The following is a 25377-nucleotide window of genomic DNA, read 5'->3' as shown; positions in this document are numbered from 1 at the left end:
GAATGTAGTAAACTACATAAACTAATATTGCTTGCATGAAGCGCCGAGCACAGCGCATTTGCTGTGCCGTAAAGTTCCGGAAGAACGCCCACCCAAATTTAAGTACAGTGATATCAAGTGAAAAATACGAGATGGGCGAAATTTCGGGTCAAGCGCGGAAAGGACGAATAAGTGACCGCATCTACACATGAAGAGAGGATCCGGGTTTGTTTTGTTCACTCATCGCGCGGCGCTAAAGCCATGGATTTTACGGGGTGGGCGCGCGTCTTTCAGTGAATTGAATATTTCACCCGTAAAAGGGGGTGGGCGATGTTTCGGGGGAGGGCGTTCACTCGGAACTTTCCGGTAATCTAATCAAAACGCGAGCGTACATTTCGCCGGCGCAGGGGGCTCGCTACTACAGTCGGTAGAAATTCTAGCCTCTGTATCGATATATGTAGCAACGGTAAAAATAAGTTACCGTTCACGGAAACTCTCGCGCATGCAAGGTCGACTTCCGCAATCACCAGTATCTCCTGCTCAAAGTCCGCAAAGACTGAAAACGTAGTTAAAAAAAAAAAAAAAGGACGTAGTCGTATCATGTGCGACCCACTCGCTGAAGTAACCATGGTAACGACGACGCTCTAAACCAAACCGCCGCCGTCAAAAATCGCGGACATTCCGGCGGCCAACCATGAAATGAGTGCTTCGCCTCGGACGAGGTCGGACTATGTCGTCATCGCAAGCCGCCGAGCCAACAAATAGTTCTGTCTCGTCGGGGTAATAACTTTTGTTAGCGTGAGCAAATATGCTTACTATTTTTGGACTTGTTTCTACAAGAACTATAGAGTAGATTTCTGACACAAACAAAAACACTTTGAAATCCATCTCAGGCCCCCTTTAAGCAGACAGCGATGGCGGGACTTCTGCTCAAACCTGGATGTTCCCAAGCCTATATCGCGAATTTGGCGCGTCGTTAAGGGAATGCGCAGCAACGTTCAGCAGCTGTACCCATTCCGAGCGCTAGCACTGCACGTCGACATTCCACTGAAAGAGGCGGCTGAAGAGTATTGTAGGTTACTGTCTACGAGATCAGTACCTCCGACGCGCCCCACAATCCGCCTCTTTCACAACCCCACTGCGCATGCGCAATCCCCTAGCGGCCAAGTCCCTAAGCAGTCCAGTAGGGGCAGCAGACAACATTCCCCACAGCTCCCGCACAAGCGGGAAGGGGTCGTGGTTGTATTTACATCGTTTGATTTTTTGTGTGTGCTCGTTGTGCGCGGAACAATTCCCACAACTTGTGCTACGTTCCGCTGTAACTCGGAGTGCCGAAAAGGGAACGGTGTCGGCTTCTATCGCTTCCCGTCGGCCGCACGCGATCGGCTACGGCGGCTTGCGTCGCTCGCGTCGGCTCGGCATCCTGGCGGATATTTGATCGCTGCTATCTGTGCAACTGCGAATGACAATCCGCAACACAACTTTTCACTACACTATCATCCCCTTTCTCGCATGTGGAACTCTATTTAAGTTATAACTGCCGTTTGAGTGATCGGTGACCGAAACATCTGCGTAGCCTGTTTCGATGCTTCCGCGCAGGTATCGCCATCTCTCGGCTGCTCGGCGCACCGCGCGCCGCGGCGACCGGTCAGCGTATAGGCTTGCATCGCGGCAGATATATCTGATCGCCGCTTTTAAAATAAGCCCTGACAACAATCCCTAGCACAATTTTTCACCACACTAACACCTACTTTCTCGCATGTAGAACTTTTTAGCGATCAGATTGATTCAGAAGAGCAGCGACAAGCGCGGTTGCTACCGTTGCTACCGTGGTCTGCGCCGGTTCGAGCCGCTGAGTGTGCCGAGCTGGCAGGCGCGGCCGGCGTGTGCGCGGACTGTTTCCGAAGGCAGAAAACGCTTCACGATTGCTTGCTTTATCCATTTCTTGCGAACAAACGCGCAGAATCTACAAATTCAGCTCATCGATCATCGTAGTTGACCATGGAGCAAAAACAGTGGGCGGAGCGACGCCGACGACGCATCTCATGCGCGCATCGGGCCGTCTCAAAGTCACGCGTACGACTAGTCGTGGCGACAGTCGTAACGATCAGTCGCATGCGAATCGCGTGTACCAATCGTACATGTGTCCAGCGAACTGCCGGCCTTTGTTGAGCTGGCGATCGTACTTCATGCCAGACGACTCCAAGTACTGCTCGCTCTGCTACTCGGACGGCACACGGATCTGTCCGAGATTTCTCTGCCAGCCCTCATTCAGTGATAAGAAGCCGCCTGGTATTATGTGATGACCAGGGGCTGTCGTCTTAAGGCGTTATAACACCAACACAGAAGAAAAACTTCGGCTGCTCCTCGCCGTAATGTGGGATTGCCGTGCATACAACGAGAACGCAGCCGGAGGAAACGCCGGCAAACCCTACGGCTTCAACTTCCGCTAGGCACGCTAGGTGGCAGCACACCGCAATGAAAGAGGCGGATTGCCCCCTCCGAAGTCCCGCTTGCAGCTTGCTCCGCCATCGACCTTCCTTTTAGGGGCGAAGCTCCTTAAGTCATGGGTCTGTCCATCCCTTGTGTCTCGTGGTACGTGACCGCCGCATGCTTTCGGAGATGTCGCAAAGTGGGCCGCGTTGCAGGCGCAAGAACCGGCTGCAACCGGCAGCGCAAACTCGGCACCGGGAGTGCGAGTTTGTCTGTGTTCGCCAACGGAGGCGCGAGCGCACTTGCACTGCGAGGGGGAGATCACGCAAGAGATCACGCCACGAACGCAGGCAGTCGTTCTCGGAGATCGAACGAGACGCAAGGACCTTTGCTCGTTTCCTCTCGTCTTGTTCGGCACAAGTTCGCCCTAAATAAAAGTTCTTTCTTTACCGTTGTGTCCCATCCTACGTGACAAATTGTGGTGAGGGTGCGGGGTAGTCCTCGATGGCGCGGGGTCTTTCACCAGGTCTGGGCCTGGGAGCATTGACTCCGAAAATAAAAGTTGATTTGTACAATGTACGCACACAGTCTTACGTCTTTCTTAATGACGTAATGGGCGAACTTTCACGGGAGGGTTACGGTTACCGATGATCTCCCCCTCTCAAGCTTCGCCCCACTTATCATCATTCATTCCGTGGATATGGCGTGATTTTTTTCTATCCAAGAGTCAACGCAGCCATTTGTCGTGCTAACAAACGCTCTTCACCGGGTCAAGACGAAATAACCTACGAGGCCATTTCTCACCTGTCCCACCACTCTCGCTTGCGTCTCCTAGAATATTATAATTCCATCTGCCTCTGTGGCATAGTACCTTCCCAATGGAAACTAGCTAAGCTAGTGGCCATACTAAAACCTGGTAAATCACCAACGATGTATGACTCTTTCCGACCAATAGCTTTGCTAAGCTGTGTCGGCAAAATTATGGAGAAAATGATATTCAGAAGAATGGTCTGGTATCTTGAGAGCAAAAAACTCTATCCGCCTCAAATGAATGGTTTTCGCGAAAATAGAGCAGCCATTGACAACGTGATTACACTAGTTTCATCTCTGGAAGAAGAATTACATAAGGGATGCGTTCCTATTGCCGTATTTTTAGACATTAAATCGGCCTTTGATTCAGTTTTTCATGATGCCATTCTGACATCCCTTGCTGCTCTTGGATTTGGTGGAAAACTTTACGTTTGGATCTCAAGTTACCTACAAGGGCGACAACTTTTCATGTCCACGCCGGAAGGCCCAACTTCCTACTATACTACACAAAAAGGAGTACCTCAAGGAGCCGTCTTGAGTCCTCTGATATTCAACCTCACTCTTATTCATCTGAAGCGAGTACTCCCATCTGGCGTCCACGTCACACTTTATGCGGACGATATCTGCATCTGGTGTGCGTCGCGATAGCGTAGTACCACGAAGCAAAGGCTGCAGAAAGCTCTCGCAAAAATATCTGCGTATCTTACACCCAAAGGACTACACCTATCTTCCGAGAAAACTGTCGCCATTGCTTTTGCTCGCAAGCACATGAAGCGATATCCACTAGTTCTCGGAGGCCGCACCCTACAATATGTGCGAACCCAAAGATTCCTCGGAATCTCAATAGACCGAAATCTTTCCTGGGCTCCGGAAGTGAAGAAACTACGTACAAAAATAACCGCAATGTCAAAAATCCTCGGGTATCTCGCTGGCAGTCGCTGGGGCACTGACTGTCGACAGCTCTATGGTACTGCTCTGCAAAGCCTATGTCGATGGTGTACTGCGTTACAGCCTCCCTGTCCTTCAGAAGCTTCCGCCCACAAGCAGACAGCAGCTAGATGCGGCCAGAAACAACTGCCTCCGCATCTGCCTCGGCCTACCGAAAGGGTCGTCGTGCTTGGGTACGATCGCTGAAGCTGGCTGCCTACCTTTGGACGTGATTCGACTCCAGGAAACTGTGCGAATTCATCTGCGCCATCATCTGCACGCCAAAATCCATACGCTAACACGCATGGCTGCAAATGGTAATTCGAATTTCGGGCAAGCACTCAAGACACTAAACCTTTCCGTTCCCTCCCAGGCACCAAAAGCAATGCCATCCAATTTTCCACCCTGGACCCTTTCGCCCCTACATATCAGATGCAGCATCCCCGGAATTGACTCCAAAAATAGCATGCCTCAAAGTGGACTCCTGCAATTAACACTTCACCATATCAGCTGGATGTACTCTGACCCGCCGCGGTGGCTCAGTGGCTAAGGCGTTGCGCTGCTGAGCACAAGGTCGCGGGTTAGATTCCCGGCCGCGGCGGCCGCTTTTCTGATGGAGGCGAAAAGCAAAAACGCCCGTGTGTACGAGATTTCGGCGCACGATAAAGATCCCCAGGTGGTCAAAATTAATCCGGAGCCCTCCACTACGGCGCGCCTCATCGCCTGCGTTGCGTCGGCGCGTTAAACCCCACAATCAATCAATCAAATCAATGGATGTACTCTGACACAAACCACATCTTCACAGATGGCGCATGCACATCTGACGCAGTTCCTCCGGAATATTTATTCCCTCTACTGGCCACACGTTCTCCTATCGCCTCGAGCGTGCTACATCACCTATGACCGCTGAGCTTCACGCCATCAAGGAAGCTATGCGCTACATTTTACGCCAGCGGCCAAAGCCATGGGCTGTTTTACAAACTCGAAGGCGGCTCTCCAAAGCCTGCAACGCAGCGACTGCTTCACCATTCATGAACATGCCTCTCGTGACATCACGTACTACCTGCACCACCTTGCCAACAACGCTGGACACCGTATAACGTTTCAGTGGATTCCCGGTCACTGTGGTGTTCTAGGTAATGAGAAGGCGGATGAAGCTGCTCGCAGGGGCCTGGATATGCGCAATGTGAGGAAGATTTTCTTCACTAAGCGTGATGCCGCAACTACGGCGAAGGCGCTCGTTTTAATGGAACGGAACCGTCTCTGGTCCCTTCCAGATCACCACCATGCCTTCCTGCGCCACATAGACCCTGAGCTCAAGATGAGGCTGCCAGAGGTACTTCCGCGCCGATTAGAGACGCTATACCACCGACTTAGCCTCAATGCAGCGCTTACGAAGTCATACCTTTTTCGGCTTGGTATCACGAAAAACCCTTACTGCGACAACTGCGGATCGTTGGAAACCGTGGAGCATCTGCTGTTGGAATGCCCAGCATATATCAACGCAAGGTGGAATCTTGAGCAGGAACTACAGCGCCTCATCCCAGGACCAATTACCTTGAAAGCCCTCCTTGGTCCATGGTCATCCCCACGAGCTCAACCGGCGTTGTTCGCCTATCTGGACAGGATTGGTGTCATTGCAGTGATTTAGAGTAAAAAAAAAAAACGTCTTTTCAATCACACTACTGACACGAACTGAACGTCATCTTTTTGTTATTTTTCTCTTTTATTTTATTCTATTACTTCCTCTTTCTTCTGCCCTGTACTCTATCGGGCCTTTTCTTTCTCCCTTCCCCCTTCCCCCGCCGAGTAGCATGTCGGTGCCCTAATTCCGGCAAACATCTCGGCTTTCTCCTCTAATAAAGAACCTTCTCCTCTCTCTCTCTATCTGTATACTCGGGCGCAGCATATGTCATCATCGTCGTCATCCTAAACACAGTGTGTTACATCGATAAATGCAACACTTTAAACTTTTCCCCTGAGTGAACCGCTGCTCTTTTCGCGCTCAAACGACACACGAAGGTGGCGCTTTGTGGTCTGTTTTAAGTAGTAGTAGTAGTAAGTATTGTTGAATAAGGCGGACTTAGCCTTGCATAGCTGCCGGCAATTGCTCCGCCTAATCGTCCCCAATACCATATCAAATCTCTCAAAGTCATAACACATCACTTAGTCCTAAAATAACAGACCCGCTATGTCACCACACCTCACTTAGTCCTGTGGACTGCAAGAATCCGAGTAGGAGATGAGACACATCTCTTCGCACAATCCAGTGGTCCCTAGGAAAAATAATGTCCTCCGATGTAGCATGGGGCACTCCTAACTTCTGGAGATCACGAAAAAAGTTCGTCCGCTCAGGGTTGGTTTTGGAGCAGTTCATAATGAAGTGATCAATGTCACCAGTCACACTGCACGAGGGGCACAAAGGGTATGAAACAATGTTGGTTTTATGTAGCCAAGCTGGTGTACGGGCTGAGTCTGTTCTTACGCGGTGGAGCAGACAGGCTTCGGCTCTTTTCAGGGTAGAGTCTCGTGCTCATGCAACACTAAACACTCTTGGAGTGCTGTGTCCCAAATGGCCTGGGAAAAGGGCTACTTTGGACCCGCCTTGGTCCCACGAGAGTGTGGATTGTGCATTGACCATCCCTCATATGCGCTCGAAGCGTTGTACACCTATTGCTGAAGCCCGATCGCTGGTGCTGGAGCATTTGGAACGGGAATACGGGGACTCTCTGCACATATACACTGATGGATCGGTTGACGCAAATAGTGGGGTGTGCGCGGCGGCTTTTTTCATACCCAGTTTGAATATTTCGTGGGCTGCCAGGGTGACGCCTTTGGTTTCATCTACAGCGAGTGAGCGTGTTGCCATAGAAGCTGCGTTGCGCCAACTGTCATCGTTTGAAAGGCAAAAAGTCACAATATTCAGCGATTCAAAGTCAGCTCTTCACCTATTGCAGCGGGGTATACCTGAGACCTGTCAGCGATCCCTACTCCTACTAAAGCGGCTTAAGCATGAAGGCTTCACCGTGCAGTTCCAGTGGATCCCGTCGCACGTCGGTGTAGCGGGAAATGAACATGCTGACAGCTTAGCCAAGGACGCCTTATCTTCTACAAGGACGGTGCAAACGCGGTGCGATTTGCAACGCATACAGAAACAGACCGTTCGCGAGCACTTTAGGCAGCTGTGGCGACCAGTACATCAACCAGTCTGTTTTAAGTGCAATGCACTTCTTAAGCGACCCTGAACCTGCGTCCACCAGCGATGTCCGCGCACGTGGATCTCCACGTGCGCGCGCAGCCTGGCCGCTGACATGGCACATACCCACGTGGGGGATTGGCCAAGAATCGGGCGTGAGAAGGGCTAATGCACCTGCCTAAAGGAGTACTGACACGAAATTTCAAAGCTGAGATCCGCTCTAGCAATCAAGTACAACGACAACACAAATAGGTGTATGTGAATAAATGCATCTTTCTTCCTTTGTAGTTGTGTGTGTGTGTGTGATCTCTCGTTCGCGAACATTACCGAACCGCGCAAATTCAACTCGTGCATTCGCACTTTCACATTCTTCCCCTCGGGGAAATGCGGGGAATTTCTCATTTTGTTTGACACTGGGAACAAGGACGGTATACTTATCTGTTTATTCTGAAAACAAATATAAGCGATTTTCGCCTATGGGAAAATGGCTGCCAATTTGAACGTGCAAGCTGATCTTGAAACGACGGCGCCACTGGGATATGCAAAACGAAACACGCTATGGTGGATCACGGTATGAAGGAGCCAAATGAGATAGCAGACGATCAGAAAGCGTCTTCTGTCGATAGTTTATGATGGCCACAAATAGTTACTTAAGAGCTCTTACGAATCATAGTAAGGCTGCCTTTTTGTCTGGTGTGAATTATCTCATGACGCTACGTCACAAGCACAGACACGCACGCACAGAATAATAAAAGTATAACGAGGAAAAAACAGCAAACGGGAACAAGGAATCGTGAGTCTTATTTCGGAAAGCGGGGTATCCTGGCAGCAGACCACAGGCGATCTGAAACCAGATGACTGGTATTGACAACGATGAACCGGGGGAATACGTTACTATGATTCGTATGAGATATTTGCGGCCATTATAAAGTATCGACAGAAGATGTTTTCTGATCGTCTGCTAGCTCGTTTGGTTCCTTCCTACCGTGAATCTCCATTGCGCATTTCGTTTCGCATATCTCAGGTTTCGCAAGATCAGCTCTCGGCTTCGGGGACGCCGACGGTGTGGTGAACGTGCGCGCTGTAGCGCCTACAAAGCGCCGCCTGGAACGCTGCATGGTGTGCGACGGCAGCTCAAAGACGTTAGTTGTACATTCCCTGAATCTTCGTTCTGCCAGGCTGTGCTTTTTTTTTGTTCCTCGTATGTGCCTGCAGTGTGGTCAAGTGTTCCCTTTTGTTGTGCCATATGTTTGTGCCTCGTTCGTGCCACGTTATTGCCATGTGTTATGTTTGTCATGCACTTCCCTCGCTTTTCGTTCTGGTAGTGTGTGCTGTGAACGCCCATCCGATTCAAACGATACAGCCCAAATATCATCATCATCATCGGCTTGCGCGTCCAAATTGGCCACCAGTTTCCCATAGGGGAAAATCGGTTTGATTTAGTTTCAGAATAAACAGGTAAGTACCGTCGTTGTTCCCGGTTTCAAACAAAACAGACCACAAAATGCGACCTTCGTGTGAAGTTATAGAGCGCGAATGGAGCAGAGGTTCACTCAGGAAATTTTTGAAAGTGTTCCATTTATCGATTACACCCTGCATAAAGACAATTTATAACTCAACGAGTTCAATTTTGTATCAATTCAATTACATTGCTCTCGACAAAAATTGCTGCGAACCTCCTTTCTTCGCTCAACTATTTTTCCTTCTGCTCCCCCCCCCCCCCCATTAGTGGATCACGAACCAATCCTGTTTGTTTTCTCCGCTATTATTATCATCATCATTAGCAGCAATGCCATTCCGCGTCCAGAATGCCAGTAGTCTACAGGCGGCAATGTTGCCGGCGCGTCTCGGCGACTGAACAGAATTAAGCTCACTGGGACGTTCGTGTAAGAGGGTACGCGCAGCGGGCTGCTACGTGTTGGCCAGGAACAGCTTCAGCGGATCGAGCTTCGCACAGCAAGAACTGACGATCCCGTCTGCGTCGCGAGGCCTAACGAGTTAGGGCAGCTAGTTGGTCTGAGCGTGAGCCTTTGGGCTGAACCAAGACGCCTCTCGACAGCATACAAGGCAGCATCATGTCCCCTAGACGCCAGAGCCAAGCGTGCTGACCCCGTGATCGAGGGCTCACGCGCGAAGGTAAGCGAAATTGGGAAACGAAGGGACCCAAATCTACCAAGGGGTAACCGCATGGAGCGACGGCGGCAAGCGACGCGAAAAACGTTTACCAAATGCGTACAACAAACAGACAGTGGGGCTATCAGATTTACAGTTGGACTCACCGCGGACTCCCAGAGAAGCAGTCCGGCGTTCGTTTTTCCCTTATATCTCTAGGGCGTGGGGATTCCTCCGACTACCCGCGGACTATCCGCGGTGAGTCCGGGAGTGTAAATTGAAAAGGCCCAGTGCGGGGAACAGCGACGAGCGAAAACAATTGATTCGCTGCCGCCAATGCTCTTCGTCGTCATCGCCCGTCGCTGCCGCTCGCTTGAGGCTGCTTCTGGACCGCAAAAAGCGAACGACGGCGACGGCCCGTCGCCTACCGCTGTATCTTTCTGGGTATATTCTGTTCTGGAGGCAGATGAGGAGAAAGGAGCCTGCCTGGATTTGCCTGTATATCGCTTGTTCGGCTCTGGTCAGGGAGTGGTGGGGGTGTAGGAATGTCTTCCTACCGTCCTGTAATACTTGGCTATGTCTATGTAGCTTATGATAGGTTTCCACCCCCTTGCACAGGCTCGATTCCTTACTGCTAGTCACCCTTACAACGAAAGGTTCTCTGTGCATCGTACGTTAGAAGCGAAAACAGAACAGCCAAAACAGTCTTGTCAGAGGACCTGCTGATGGTGCAAGTCCTACTTGACCAGAATGTGCAAGCTGCTACGTACATCAGAACACTCCAGTCTAGGCACCGTAACAGAAGCTACAACACACTAACGAACTGAAAAGTTAGGGTTAGAGCTTCCTTCGTGACAGTTGTGGGCTGAGCTCAGTGCTTTCTTTGGTTTTGCTTTCTTCAGCCGTTGTCAAGTTCGGAGTACTGTGAAAGCTAACGCAAGCTGTGGACTTCCGCTGACTGGTCCCTACGGAAAAATCGCGACGACAATGGCCGACATCTTCAAGAACAAGATGCTCATAAAGAAGGACGGCGAGCAGCACTCAGCTGACACAGTGCTCAGTGACAAGAAGCTCATTTGTCTGTACTTTGCAGCGCAATGGTGCCCTCCATGTCGCATGTTCACACCTGTCCTGACCAATGCCTACAAGGATGCTAAGAAGGAGAACCTCAGCATCGAGGTGAGTTTCAGAGCGCTGCCACGCGAAGTACTTATCTCAGTTTCTAGAGGCTGCAGCGTTTCCAAGTGCCCTTTATCTCACCACCAAAAATTTGCCCGGCTGCGGCGAAGATATGAAAGTGCATTCGAATACTTAGGGGCGTTACGAAGTTCTTTTACCACAACTTTTTCCTGCTAGATGTGCACTTCCGCTAAGGCGTAGAGACCAAGTACAGTAAGCGTTAAGGCTGTCAAGGACTTCAGCTGCTGCACCAATTTCTTGCTAACCCAACTTAAGCGGCTGCCGCACAAGTTCATAACTCTCCCTCGTATGAAACCAAGGTACGGGAAGCACTTCCTGCCCTGAGTGAACTAGCACAGCGGGCAGCAGCACAACCCCACGTTGCAATATCTTTTTCTGCCTAAGGAACGCATTCGCTAGTCATCAGGTATTCGTGAAAATTTGGGGGACGCTTACTGCACAAGCATTATTCAAGAAATACCCAATCTAAGCCACTGGGAATGCAGAAAAAAAAAATCAGCCCACACATATATTTCCACCCTCGTACGCCAACCCCAGAGTTATAGCCGAGTGGTCTGAAGCATTTCCATGCAATGCATCCGGATGGGTGAATCCCCGATTGAACGTGTTTTTTGTAGTTGATTTATTTTTATTTAGCCAACGCTTTCTATGCTGGATTCGCAATTTTGCGCTGCAACCTTCATTGCTCCACGAGCAAGTTGGCAGACTGCGTGCAGACTGACACTGACGCGCTGGCAAGTTCTCGTTAGCAGACTGCGTTGACACAAGCACTGACAGTGTTAACATAAGCACTGACAGCTTGCGGGCACAGTGTCGAATCAGACGGCTGTCGGCCTGGTGCGAACACGCATCTTGCGACACAGGAACGAGAGAGGTAGGCTCCAAATATGGGGCCGAAGAGCGGCTAGCTCTGATGAAGCGGAGGGCGTTCAGCCACTGCGTATGCCTCGGCTAGTGAACGTTACAATTCTAAGTGCTGCTAGCAGGCTCATTTGACCCATTTTAGAGCCGACAACAAGGCAAAAGTGCGGTATTTCGATTCCTGAGATAGCGAGAATGCCCAACCAACGATAACTTCGGATGCTAAGCATGTTCTTGCACGAAACAGAATCCGAAACTGTTTTGAACCTCAACATTGGACATTCTCCAATGACATCACAAGATGAATACGTGTCACTGGTGTTAGTTGTTGCAGCTGCCGCAAATATGGTATTTTTATTCTTCCAGGCTGTAGATTAAATGCTACTTTATTGACCGGATAAACGATTAAAACTGTGTTTAACTGAGCCAGTTTACGCAATTCAAACAAAACACTGCAGGTTTGACAAATTCAGTTCAGTGTCCATTTAAGGCGAAAGCCCTAAATGCACCATTCTGCGAAAAAGCATCATTGAAGTTGTCGTCCAGTGAAGAAAATGGCCGCTGCTGTAGGCAGTAAATAATAGCACGTGTAATTTGATGGGATTTGAACAGCGGTCTGCACAGTAGCAGCCCAGTGTGCGCTATCTCTGCACGTTTTCAGCATAGAACAAAAGAGTTTTCTTTCTTCGGGGCACACACAAACTTGGAGGATTTGCCAGGGATCGGGGGCTTTGATCGGGTAACATACCCGCTTCATAAAATTAACACAACTATCAACTGGAAAAGTAAAAGTTGCACTATATTGCATGCCTTGTCACAGCTGAACGTGATAGCACGCGACTAGAACAGGTGCACACCAGCCGCGCAGAAGCATGAATCTAGAGCTGTGTCGTGTGCCAGCCTGCGTGTTGACGTAACACGCGCCGTAAGACGAAGAAACAAAAACCAAGAAAGAGCACCTAAATGTTTTGTTCATGCCTCTTTTTTTTTTGTAACGCTAAGCTTTGTTTCGTTCATCCGTCCTGAGTTTTCTGTTCTCCTTCTACAGTTAAATTATAGGTAATATAAGCGAGCTTCAGACAACAAATGCGGAATCGCGCAATCAGACAGCGTACGGTCTCAATATATATTCAGGGGAATTGAACAGGCATATTTGCAAAACTCCGTCGCTTACCTAATTGATCTTTTAGACTATAAAATGGCAGCAGCATGAAAGCTATGCATTCCCCTAATTTACCAGGTGATTGTCGCGTCGTGCAGGTCATCTTTATGTCGGGAGATCAAACCGTGAACGACATGATGGCGCACATGCGATCTTCGCACGGGGACTGGTACGCTCTGCGTTTCGCCGACAGGCTTCAGAGGTGACTACCTGACGGAAGCTGTTCGTACTCGAAAAGTTTAAGGGAATTATAAAGAGGGACCCAAAATACAAGAATGCACTGAAATTTTGGTGGTGAAAGGCGTGTGCAGAGGTGGAGACGATTGCCCCTTTAGGTGCTTAGATTTTCAGTGTTCTGTCGTCTTTCGTCTTCCTGAATGATGAGTGAGTGGATGAACTATTTAGAGAGAGATAGACTGATAAAGTGACTGAGAGAGTGGACGGGTGGGCGAGAGAGCGGAAAAGCTAGTGTGAACGGCCGAGCGAGTGGATGAGTAAGCGAGTAGGCAAGTGGGTGAACGAGCGAGCTTGTGAGTGATTGAGTAGGTTGGTGGATGAGCGAGTGAGGGAGTGAGCAGAAAAGATAGTGTGCAAGTGAGTGAGTGAGCAACTGAGTGATTGATTGAGTGGGTAGGTGGGTGAGTAAGCGAGTGACTAAATGAGTGGATGAACAAGTGAGTGAGTTAGGGAGCAAATGAGTGAGTGGGTGGGTGAGCGAGTGAAAGTGAACTGGAAAGCTAGTGAGTGAGCAAGTGGGCGAGTGAGCATGTTAGTGAGCGAGAGGGTGAATAAGTGGGCGAGCGAGTGGGTGAGTGAGCGAGTGGATGAAGAGTGAGTGAGCAAGTGAGAGAGTGAGCGGGAAGACTAGTGTGTGAGTGGGAGAGCTAGCGGCCGAGTGAGCAAACAAGCGAGTGATTGAGTGAATGGATGAACGAGTTAGTGAGCGAGAGAGTAAGCGGAAACACTAGTGTGTCAGCGGGCGAGCGAGCAAGTGAGTGAGCAAGCAGGTAGGTGAGTGAGCGAGCGAGTGATTGAGGCGGTGAGTGAGTGAGCCAGAGATGCGTGTCAACGCGAGTGTACACTCGCGAAAGTATGGCGAGCCCCCAACGACAAGCTAAGCCGTTAGGTAGGTTGTGTGCGGTATTCCTTATTCACCAATTTTAAGCGTAGCAGAGAAAGAGAACAGTTATGGTCAAGAGAGCCTTGGATGCCTCACCAAACACGAAAAGTGGCCGCTGTCGTCGTTCGTCGGCACGAATGGTACCGAAACGGACACTGCTGTTAAAGGGGTCCTGAAATGCCTTCCGCCGATGAATGGATGTACATGTAACCAAATAAAGCAATGTATTAGCAATCTCCTCCTGCAAGAATTTTGTTAAAGCGATGAGTATTAGCTGAGAAATCGTAAATCAAAAACCGCGAATTATCGTCGCGCCGTATTTCCTCCTCCTTTCAACTGTTTCTTCGCTGTTGGCCTCCCCTCCCATGATGCTCCGCTCCTCAGCGGTGACGTACTTCCGCTATTGCGCTCCCACAGACTGCCGTCTGCTACGGGCCAGCTCTTTCGGCTTTTTCATCTCTGTAGACACCATGGACACAGGCTGGAAAAGCGAACGAATGACCTGGCCGCATGTGTGCGGCCTGGCCTTGCCCTTTCGCGGTGTACGTAGGTGCAGTTGGTATCGGCGGCGAACTCGCAGCCGCGTGGGGAGAATCGTGCGCTCGTTCCCTTTGGTGCACCGCGCACTGTTTATCCAAAAAGCGCGGTCTCAGATGTGGCCCCGCTGGTGCCGGGTGTTATTTTGCGGTGGTTGTAATTCCTACTACCGGCGGCATGTGAAAAAAGACATTTTCAAACGACACAGAACCCGTGCACAAAACGCGCCGGATCGGATCGCTTTATCAGCGGCGATGAACGTGAAGGCGAAGAGCAAACCAACGCTGCACTCGATCAGCTAGAACCCGTGTTCTGACAAGCTGCACCCGTGTGTTGCATTCAACACTCACGGGAAAGCGTTTGTTTGCACTTGTTTGGATAGTCGTAAAATGTCCAAACACTCCGGCACTCCGCTAGCAGATCAGCCGGCGAGACATTTCGGAAAACATTTGACAGATGGCGCCGTATGCATTAGTGTGTCGCTACGCAAAACTGATGAGACGCTCTACTAAAACTCCCATCGCGGTGTCACGTAGCGGGACGCAAAAATTTAGCGTTTAGCGTATGCAAAGGCCACAAACGCTGTACTAAAACTCTATTAGCAGCAAAATAGCGTGCGTATGTGAAACCGCTTGCGTTTACAAAGCTGCACGCCGAGCGCGTACGTTTCAAACCTAGTGACATCGTTTAAATACACTGCCAAGCACAGTGTAACGTAGTTAGATATCAACCGTATGCTCAGGCGACAAGCAAGAGCTTGTTTTATGTGGGGCGGAGATTGCGCATAAAGGCCCCTTCGCACTTGCGACGAAAGCGAGTGAGAGCGGCAGGAATTCCGTCGCTTTGTCGCGTGACGATCGTTTTTGTCGAATGGTCGGGACAAATTTTGGTTGCGCGACAGAATTCCCGTCGCTTTCGCTCGCTTTCGTCGCAAGCGGGAATGGAAAGTTCTGCCTCTGCCGTCTGCTACGCAGCTCGGAGGTAACCGCGCGATCTGCTCGGGCCGGATGAACGCGCACACTCCCGCACGGCAGCGCCCCAAGCGGCAGACGGCCGCGTACATCGCTCCCGGCGCCCGCCTGGAGCCCGCCCTCGGCACACTAGCCAGTATATTTCAGGCACTATAATGGAGGAAAGATTTTTTGCTTCCGATGAACCTAGTTCTTTGCCCCTGTGTTTTTAAATACGTGAAGTGGTTAGCACGTCGTCCTCACGCAGCTCTGTATCGTCGTAGCATCGGTGATTGTCCGAACGAAGCTTGCAGCTAAGCCAATGCAGCGACCGAAGCTGTGTGCGTGTGTGTGCATCGCCTCCTGTGTGTTGTGGACGCGTTCGTTTCGCGATGAAATGCGACATTGTACTTCTGCGGGTGGATAGTGCTTCCCATGGTCTGGATTATCTTTCTCGAACGACGTACCACTCAACCTCGCATGGGGTATGTGCAGTGTGCCTGGCTAAAAGCCTTCTCGCTTGCGCGCCAGAGTTGTGACTTGCTGCTCGTCCCCGCAAACCGGGTGTGAGGTGAGTGCCGAATTTACGACGGGCAGGAGGAGGCAACTCATCGTCTGTCAATCGCGGTTCAGACTTGCAACGCATGTTGTGACGTTGCGTTCGTTCGAAACGCATCTCTGGATTGTTTTGAAGTTGAATAAAATGTACGCGTCAAACCCGGGCATTCGGCTCAGGGCGTTCTCTGCGATTGCACCAAAGAAGTGCCACGGGACTTTCTTTATGGTACGTACTCACGTAAGATAAAATCCACGTCGTGTTATGGCCGTGTGGCATTCAATACAAACGGTTAAGCGTTTGTTTACACTTGTTTCGTTTGTCGTAAAATGTCAAAGCACTCCGGCACTCCGCTGGCAGATCAGCCGGCGAGCCGACGCTGAGCAGACGACTCATCTCTTTGCCGGAAGTGCGTGAAAAAGCCGCCCAATAGCAGGATGTCTAGCTCATGACGAACATCTGGGAATCGATGATGTAGACATGTGAAGATGGCGGCGTCTAAAAACACGAAGGAAAGGGTGAGAAAAAAGCGACAAACTTTGCAACAAAAGTGTGAGCTTTCCGCTGCGCGTAAAAGAGTAATACTTGGCACAGGTGACGTTGGCGACCCAATCTAGCGATTGCGCTAGTTCATTTAGTGTGCTCAAAATGCCTTTCAGGGCCCCTTTAAGGGAAAATATACAAATAAAACACATTTGGGTCCGTGTGTTATTTGAACCCGGACCGCAAGGGGAGCAGGCAAGTGCGCTAACCACAGCGCTAACCAGGCACCCTGGCAGAATGGAACACAAATCAGAGGCTGAAGCGTGCCCCGTGAAAGGTGCACGTGACGGCACGTGAACAGGTGCACGTGGAAGAAAACTCTGGTATGGGGATGCTTGCGCATGAATTGCTGCCACTTTGCCTGTCGGGGTAATTCGCTTGAAAAGGCAAGGAAACGAACGCCAAGAAAGATACGCACGCACGATGTAGCAGCAAAGCAGTATTTGATAATTGCTAAGATTTCACGTTTAAAGCACGTTAGCGGACTTAGGTGCACTAGGAATTTTTACTGACATTCAATTTTGCTGCGCAGTGAAATAGAGGAGCGCTACATGGTGCCGGGCGTCCTAACGCTGCTCGTGCTCAGGCATGACGGCACCGTGGTTGACTTCAATGGGAAGAGGCTGATCCAGGATCATGGCGTCAAGGCGTTCCATCATTGGCTCGGCTCCAGCCTACCCACACAGCCTCGCGAGACTCTTCCGGACGCTGCAGCCGACGGGAAGTGCCACTGTGTAGAGGAGAGTTCGACCGCTTAGATGTGGTCCGGAGCCTCATCAACCTGCCTCAGCTCTATTGCATCCAATAAAAAACTCGCTGCTAGTAGCTGTTCTTCCCGAGGACACTGGATGTGATGTTGATACAACAGGCAAAATTCAAGTTTATTTTGTTCAAAATATTTGGTGTTTTAGCCTAAGCGCTTGTCTGGCCGCAAATGACGCTTTATTGTCAAGAAATTAAACAAAGGAAGACAAAATATCAATTATCCCGTTGCTTAATATGTTTTGTGACGTCAGCATTGACTTATCAAGGAAAACAAAAGTTAGTATGTTGACTGAGCCTGCCTATGTCCGATATTGCACCTTTGGTTACCATGGTTACTGCCCGGTTTCCTAGATGGCATACCCTTCAAGGACCGCTGTTCACACTTTTGTTATGGTTGGGTACAACACGACAAACAAGGTCAGTAAGTGGCAGTATCGCTTATGCCAAGCCAAACGCGCCTGCGGCTTTTTTAGTAGCGTCGGCTGCCATAGTGCCGTGCGAAATGCCTCTATGTTTACGTGTTCGTTCGTAACTTCCATATTTTACCCCGCTATTCTTATTGCTATACAAATAATATCCACTAAATTCAAATGCAAAAGCCGGTCCTGCAATCTTATAATCCTTGTTGAATTTGCGTAGGATTTTGTCAGCCTCAGCCAATCGCAAAAAGCTGCCCAAAATACGTCATAAGTTCAGTGCGGGAAGGTAGCTGGCGAGTCACATGCCAATTCTGTTTTCCTCATTACATAGCCCATTTGAGCGAAGTTGACGTTAAAAGTGTCAGTGTTATTGTAACAAGGCGATCTTTTGAGTGAACCAAACTTGCATTTTGTCTTCGTGGCCCTTTTCACTTGGCAAAATTCTGGCAAGGCACCAAGGAAGGCTTTCATTCGTGACATCTCGCATTTTTAGGTCTTTAGCCCTTGTCGATATCGTTCCATCGATGCTCGGAAGCTCCGTAGTCAAAAACTAGGAATAAACGCCAGCAGATGACGAAGTTAGCAATACTTTTAATGCGAAAGCACCCCTAGACTACTAAACTGGATTTAGCCTTTGCCTGTATGAAGCCTTCACGCTGCGTGGGCCGGAGTATTACTTTAGTTCTCGGTGCCTCATCCACTGCACTCACGTGAAGCTCTGAAATCCGTACTATCAGTGGTGGAAGCGGGCTTGGGCCTTTTGGAGCAGCTCAGGGAGCAGGAATAATGATGTCCTGGAGCAGCTTTGGAGCAGTAAAAGGGTTGTTCTGGAGCAGCTTGGAGCACCAAAAGGTGAACTTACGAGCAGTTTAAGTCTGTTTTGGAGCACACTTCTAGAGCCAAATGTCATTTATTTGCAGTTTTTCACTTCTGGTAAGCACAAAAAAATTCAAATGGCTTTTACTCTACATTCAGTCGATATTGAGCAGACCAATTTTTCGAGAAGTTCGAAAAATACAAGTTTCCAGAATTAAAGCATAGCAATCACCAAGAAAAAACTAGAGATAAGCGATGCTTTAAACAGCTGCGCCTAACTAAACGTCAGACAAGTGAAAAATAACACCACTACAGCCATGAGAAACAATTGAGACAAGACCAGAGCTACGCGAAATGGTCTGTCTTGCACCCAAGATAGAAAGTTTACCTTCATTGTACACCTATATAGTATAGACAAAAGAAAAAAACCTGAGAGGAAGAAATTAAGAGGAACAGAAGCTAAGAGGAAACTAGAGATAATATGAACTAAGCCTTACTAGATTCCAGAGTAGAATATTGATTGATTGTGGGGTTTAACGCGCCGACGCAACGCAGGCGATGAGGCGCGCCGTAGTGGAGGGCTCCGGATTAATTTTGACCACCTGGGGATCTTTAACGCGCGCCGAAATCTCGTACACACGGGCGTTTTTGCTTTTCGCCTCTATCAGAAAAGCGGCCGCCGCGGCCGGGAATTGAACCCGCGACCTCGTGCTCAGCAGCGCAAAGAGTAGAATATTAAATGTTCATATTCACAAAACAAAACAAAAATATCCTAGCGTATTCACTTAATATAGATGCTCCTAACTAAGCAAAATACTGTGCAACTGCATCGTGTTTACCCAAATAATGAACATACCAGTCTTTATCAACTTGTTTTTTCCGAGCTTAAACAGCAGGCTTCCCGGAGGGAGAATGGGGGAGAGGACCCCTCCCCGCAAGAAACCGGCGGCGTTGGGCAAGACACCTACGGAGCTGATTACTCACAGATAGTTTCTAGCTTAACACAACGTTTTTAGATTGCTTAAAACCTCCCCTTCGCTAGGACATCGCCTGTTTTCTCAATGTGGTGGACAGGACGTGGTGGCATCTAACCTTTGGAATGGCAGGATAAGATAAAATGGCGAGCGCCCGACTGAAGAATAAAAAGTACTTTTCTTTTCATTTTTTACACTAAGTGGAAAGATTGCAATGACGGCTGGTGCCAATGCATGCATCACGGCGCAGCGGGCTGTGCGGTACGTGAAGTTACATTTCGGGACAGTTCGCATATCACCCGCACCCCAAAGTCACTCCCAAGTACTGTGAAACCGCACTGCCATTTGGAGACCGGGAAATTGTGAAAAGTAACTCCAAGCTCCGAGCACCTTTTAGGGATTTCACCAGAGTGCGCCACGCCGTGCATTACAGCTGAACGAGTGAGTGCCTACAGCTCCGTGCTCAATGCAACTGGCATTGAACATCCTCTCAAAGTTGCCTCACATCCAGCGGCGCCGCTTTGGACCAGTTTCGGCGCACTTCTGCCGTTTGAAGCAGGATGGAGCAAGGAAAGCGTATTGTAGCCGCGTGGAGCAAATGGAGCAGCACTTCCACCCCTGGTACTATTGCAAGCGCTTTCATCTGGAGTAACAAAGATAGGCTGAAATGTTTTACTGTCTCTTTCTTTGCCGCTGCTCGTGGGACCAGGGTTCTTGCAGCAACCTAGCTCACGTGCACTCGAGACTCGGCCGCAAGGCTAGCTCCGCTGAACTCCGCCACGGACCGCCAACTGGCGTAGTGGCAGCGAACAGCAAGGAACACACAAGACCCAGAAATCGCCAACACCGACGTTTATTGCCACCGCAATAAGGAACGTCGGGTGCATCGCTCTACCACCGCCGAGACCACGTGGTCAGGACGGGAGAAACAGGCACGAGGGCGGAAAAACGAAGGCGAAGACGAGCAACACGTACTATTATGAGCAATATGAAAGTATGGTCCCTAGAAATATGTGCTAGTCTGCCGTCCGCGCGCTTTCTCTATGGGAAGGCGTGTCCGCGCCGCTGATGCACGCACAGCGCTGCGCAGAGGGCGCTGCGAGCAATCGGAGCGCCCGAGCGGCCGGAGCGAGAGCGGCCGCAGGCCGGCCTGTGCCGCGCGCTACTGCCGCGGAGCGCGAGCGCGCATCGGGGTTTTCGGCCACTTAGAGCGGTGAAATAGAATGGTACGAGGTACATCAGCTCACAATTGAAGGTATGATAGTACTATAAGACCTTTTAGTTTCACATCCCGAGTTTTTCGCGAATTAGGCTACGGAGCCTCATTGCGGCCGCTGAATTTCGTGAGTGAGACCGAAGGATGAAACCTCAGCAACCAGCGCGGCCGTTTCACTACCACCGCTAGAACCATTATTAAAGTGAAGCTTTCTATGTCTCACTGATGGCCTATGTTGCTTTGAAAAAGCACTGCAAGAAAGCCAACTGTCTCTGACGACGGTGATGTTTGTGAGTGAAGTGAGAGGGAAAAAAACGCTTCCCGTGGTCAGCATCGAAGCTGGGTCCATCGCGTTATGAAGCCGACGTCTATCTCATTCCGCAATTCCAACATGGTCAAAGCAGTTTGGATTTGCAGAGGAGTGCATGGACGTGCACATGTAATTAGTCAGAAAAATTATCCACTCAGCAACGATGGTTGAACACGAAGCTTTCTTCGCGTGAAATCAAGCGCCAAAGGGTCGATGTCAAATCCGGCGCGATCATAAGTCCAAAATGCGTGCGAGTCAAAGTCAAAGCTCAACGAGTCACAGTCAAACCTCAGACGACAAGGAATCGCTCACAAGAAAGCTTCACGTTCAACCATCTTCGTCGTCAAGGGGTGTGTGATTTTTTTACGCAATGTTCAGACAGTGAGGTCCCGTTCAAAAGGAGCTCCCTGCGGCACCATAAGCTGCATTTGTTCCACATCAAAACTACCGGGTCATTCCCGAACGTTATTGACGGTGACAAGCACGCAGCCGGCTGGTAGGCTGACAAGAAGAAAAGCGAAAGCTTGAGTAAAACGTTTTGGCAGCAAAAACTTGTTCCTATATACTTTGGGCAGAGTGCGGGGGGAGGAGGGATAACGCAAGGTATATTTGGTCATGACAGTATAAATAAACCTCAATATTTTTACTCCTTGGTTTCAAACAGCCGCGATTATAATGATTGGCCATAACACAAATATTCTCCCGGTTTGCTTTCTCCGCGTGCGTCTCGCAATTCACTCCGAGTGTGTGGGTGATCAAAAAGAACCTGTGCAATGAGGAATGCAAGCGAAGTTACTGATTTGCAGCCGGGTGTTATTAAAAATCAGTTTCACGTACCCAGTGCTGGCGAATGTTTTAAATCGTGGTATTCACGAAAATTACAGGCACGCAAAAGAGGTTTGATAGTATCCAAATTTTTGACAATTTCGAGGTAAGCGGAGTGCTGGGTCAAGCAAAATGCGAAAAATGTATGACCAGATCACTGGAATAAGAGCTAGTGCTGGTAACAAACGCTCCAATGCACAGAAACGCTTCCGGAATGCAGGCAAAAATAATTTGCAGAAAACATTTTTTTTAGGTATTGCAAAAAAAATAACTGCGTCATGCTCGCCCGTTTCGCCTTCGCATATGGTCCCAAAAAAGTGTTCTCGAGCTTCTCAATGCTGCATCAACTGTTGGTCGCCAACGCTATATTCTATTTTGCGGTGAAGCAGGCAAAGCATATGTTTTTCTTGTTCCTGCCGTTTTTGGCACTTCTTGAGACACGTCGTCGTCCACATGATCAGAAGTGTCTTCCCGAGCTATATCAACGATGTAGGCGTCGGACAGCACTCCGCTAACGGGACATCGGCGGCGCACAGTGCGTACCCCGTGCAAATTTGCCGTTCGCGACGGTGTTCCGCGCGTAAGGGTAGCTAAGCTTTAACCGAGAGCTTATCAGCTGCCTGCAGCGGATGTTGCATTGCGTCCTCTTTGTCAACATTTCGAGATATCCGTGATCCCCGAAAAGACGTTTTGAGTCAAAGGGTGGAAAATGTCGCATATGGCAGGTAAATGCACGGCAAAAAACGGTTTCGACTTAAAACCGATATTTCGAGATATCCGAGTTCTAGTTATGGAGAAATCACTGTATCTGATGACTGAAGGTGATAAAACTTCGTATGCATGTGCACACGTCTTTTTTTTTTTATTCGGCATTTACATTTAACAGATTCCCAGTTGACTGGACGTAACTGAGGGGGCCGCGAAGACGTGCGCTTAAGGGCCTCCAGATCAACGATGCGAAAGGCCAGAAGGCGCCGGCTCAAGCTGCTTTATTTACATACACGTACAGGGGACAACATCTTGGGAAACGTGCAAAGAAAGACGGTTCCAAAAAGCCATTCAAATCAGCGGAGCGCCGACACACCACACACACATTTTCACGCGCTGACTAATTCATTCACAAAGAACGGTATTCACAAAGAACGGTTGTTTGCTTGGTAATGTAGCTGAAGTGCCGCATGATGTTTCCAAGCTGGAAAACGATGCCGTGCCGGCAGTGTTCCCGAAGCCCCCGTGTATGTGTCGAAATCGGTTCGACACATACTCGGGGGCGTAGCGACACGATTCCGCGGTTTTTACAAGGCTCGATTCTTCATAATACGCGAAAACGTACTCCTGTCACTTCACGCTTCGGTTAAAACTCTTCGTACTGGTAAGAACCAACTTATTTGGCTAATCTGGTTTGTCGACAGAAACGGATAGGGTTCGAAAAGCGGCAGTTAAAATGGGCTGAACCCGCCCAGAAATAGGACAGAACAACGAAGGCAGCAGCGGCACGGCAGAGCGCCGTCCGCCGCTGCCCATCGCGCCGGCCGGCCACCGCGCTCCGATTGACTGCAGCGCCGCCGCTGCATGCATCACGGAGGAGCCCCCTTCGCGGCCGGCGGACGGCAGACTAGCACATATTCTAGGGACCATAATGAAAGGGAACACAAGAGCGCGTAGAAAACACCCTCAGACCCAGCTATCAGTGATACGCTGCGGTCGCCGTCGGAAACAAAGTGGAAAGGGCGACGCTGTTGTAACAACTGTCCCCATTCCCGCCGAGCGTATTATCGGCTGTCCGACGATGTATTGTTATCGGCGAAATGACGTATACGATGCTGCTTTGTAGAAATGTCAGCGCGGTGGGAGTGCCAACAGTTAGTGGAAGAGCGCCCTCCTTTCCCCCTTTGGTTTTCACAGCGCCATCCGCGTATCGCTCCGCGTCTGTTTCGAGGCTGTTTGCCACGCGTTCCTGTGTTCCCTTTCATATTGCTCATAAGAGTACCTACGTCCGCTCCCGATGACGGCTGGTATCCAAGACAGCGTCCGTTTCGGTGCCATTCGTGCCGACGGGCGACGACAACGGCCACTTTTCGTGTTTGGTATAGGCGTGACCACTACCCCTACGTCACATACTTTTTGTTTGCTGCGAGTTGCGTCATATTTTTGTTTGCCTTCTTTTTTGTTTTTTTTCTCGCGCACTGGACTCGTTCGGCGGATGTGCCGTGGACTGTGCTAACATGACGGAAAAAAGGCGCGAAGTATGCTGTGGTGCCGGGCACTACTCCGCGGTGCCGTGGAGGTCGCGACATCTGCTGCATTTATTGATTGCTCGTTGTAGACCTGGCAGAGCAGCTGCTGGTCAGTGCTCGCGCTTGCGCAGGCACCGCCGGGCTGCGCAGGCTTCAGAAGGCCCAAAAGGCCCAAATAAGTGTAGTGGCAGTGCGTGGGTGCAATGTGAGGATGTGTGGACACTTTGTGGACTTTTTCCGCGGCGGTTTCCAGAGGTCTTATTGCAGAAATCTTGTGTGGTGACTGCACCGGAGGCAGTTCCTTTTTTGAGGGAAATTGGTGTGTCGAATCTCTGACCGAGCATATATGCTCCTGCGAAGTTTAAGAGGACTGTGGAGGACGGCTCCACATGAATGATCGCGCCTTCAGAATGCCACTCTGGCCAGTGCGACCGTCACTCATGATTAAAAGATACAGTGATAAAAATCAGAAAAGGTGGCGATCGACAACTTACTTTCTCGCATTAGACTACTGATGCAAGTCTTACTGGCGTGGTTTGGTGGGCTTGCAACTCTAACTAAATGTTTCAAATAAATAACGTTTGTTCTGGGGAAAACAACATCGGTCGGAGGCAAACACTACAAGTGGTGAGGAGCCAAATCATTCCCGCCGTCTTCTCAGAATTGCAGTGAGTTCAGGTGAGCTCAATTCATTTAACAGTTTCACTGCCTGAAGCCAGACGAACCCCATGGATAATTATGTACTTTTGTTGCATAATGGTATTACATGACAAAATGCATGCCAGGTTTTATGAAGTGTAATGAAGATTTCAAAGCATGCCTGTTTTATCTTGACGGCGTCGAAACAGTATTTTGGAGGAGCAGATAATACCTACCCAATTCCCCAGCACGGTGGCTAACATCCCAACACGTCACGTAGCTAGTTGCAGCAGTAACTGCAGACTTTTACTTATGATACTCGTATAAAGTTACAGCCAGATGGTAAGTCTTGTTCGCCCGGATGAACAGTACTTGCATGACAATGTGGTACATACGATTAAAATCACAACTAAATCAGATCTTGTCTCCATTTAGTGATAGAATCTGGTTAATGTGTAAGAGGTGAAGCTGAATTTCACCTTTTCAAACAATGTGCTGTGCAGACATTTCTCGCATGCATTTATTTTAGCTTTAACGATACTGGCATGCCTTTGTTTGATTCATTAAAATTCTCAGACAAGCTCCAATTAACCTGTTTCATCGTTCCCGTTGGGTGATGTAAGAAAAATTGGATAAGGCAATTGCGCCTGTTTTCATTGCTTTGGCAATTTTTGTTAATGAGTGACTAGTGCTACTGCCATGGGTGATATCCTTTATTCATGGTAATTCGATCTACCATTCCATACCTACATGTTTCGGCACCTTAGGGACTCTTTCAGGTACTATAATA

General features: G+C 49.5%; 1 protein-coding gene across 1 annotated transcript; it reads left to right on the top strand.

The window, feature by feature from the left end:
* The first annotated feature begins 10283 nt into the window (after window positions 1-10283).
* LOC144168365 (nucleoredoxin-like protein 2) lies at window positions 10284-17208 on the top strand. The gene is made up of 3 exons (XM_077697371.1): window positions 10284-10636; window positions 12779-12882; window positions 16919-17208. Exons 1-3 carry the CDS (start codon window positions 10445-10447, stop codon window positions 17142-17144), a joined length of 522 nt encoding a protein of 173 aa, XP_077553497.1. The 5' UTR covers window positions 10284-10444; the 3' UTR covers window positions 17145-17208.
* Window positions 17209-25377: the final 8169 nt, after the last annotated feature.

Source organism: Haemaphysalis longicornis, unplaced genomic scaffold (genome assembly GCF_048455015.1).
Source record: "Haemaphysalis longicornis isolate Haplotype H1 unplaced genomic scaffold, Haemaphysalis longicornis Haplotype H1 scaffold_1, whole genome shotgun sequence".
Lineage (NCBI taxonomy): Eukaryota > Metazoa > Arthropoda > Arachnida > Ixodida > Ixodidae > Haemaphysalis > Haemaphysalis longicornis.
This window is presented reverse-complemented; position numbering and strand designations above follow the sequence as displayed.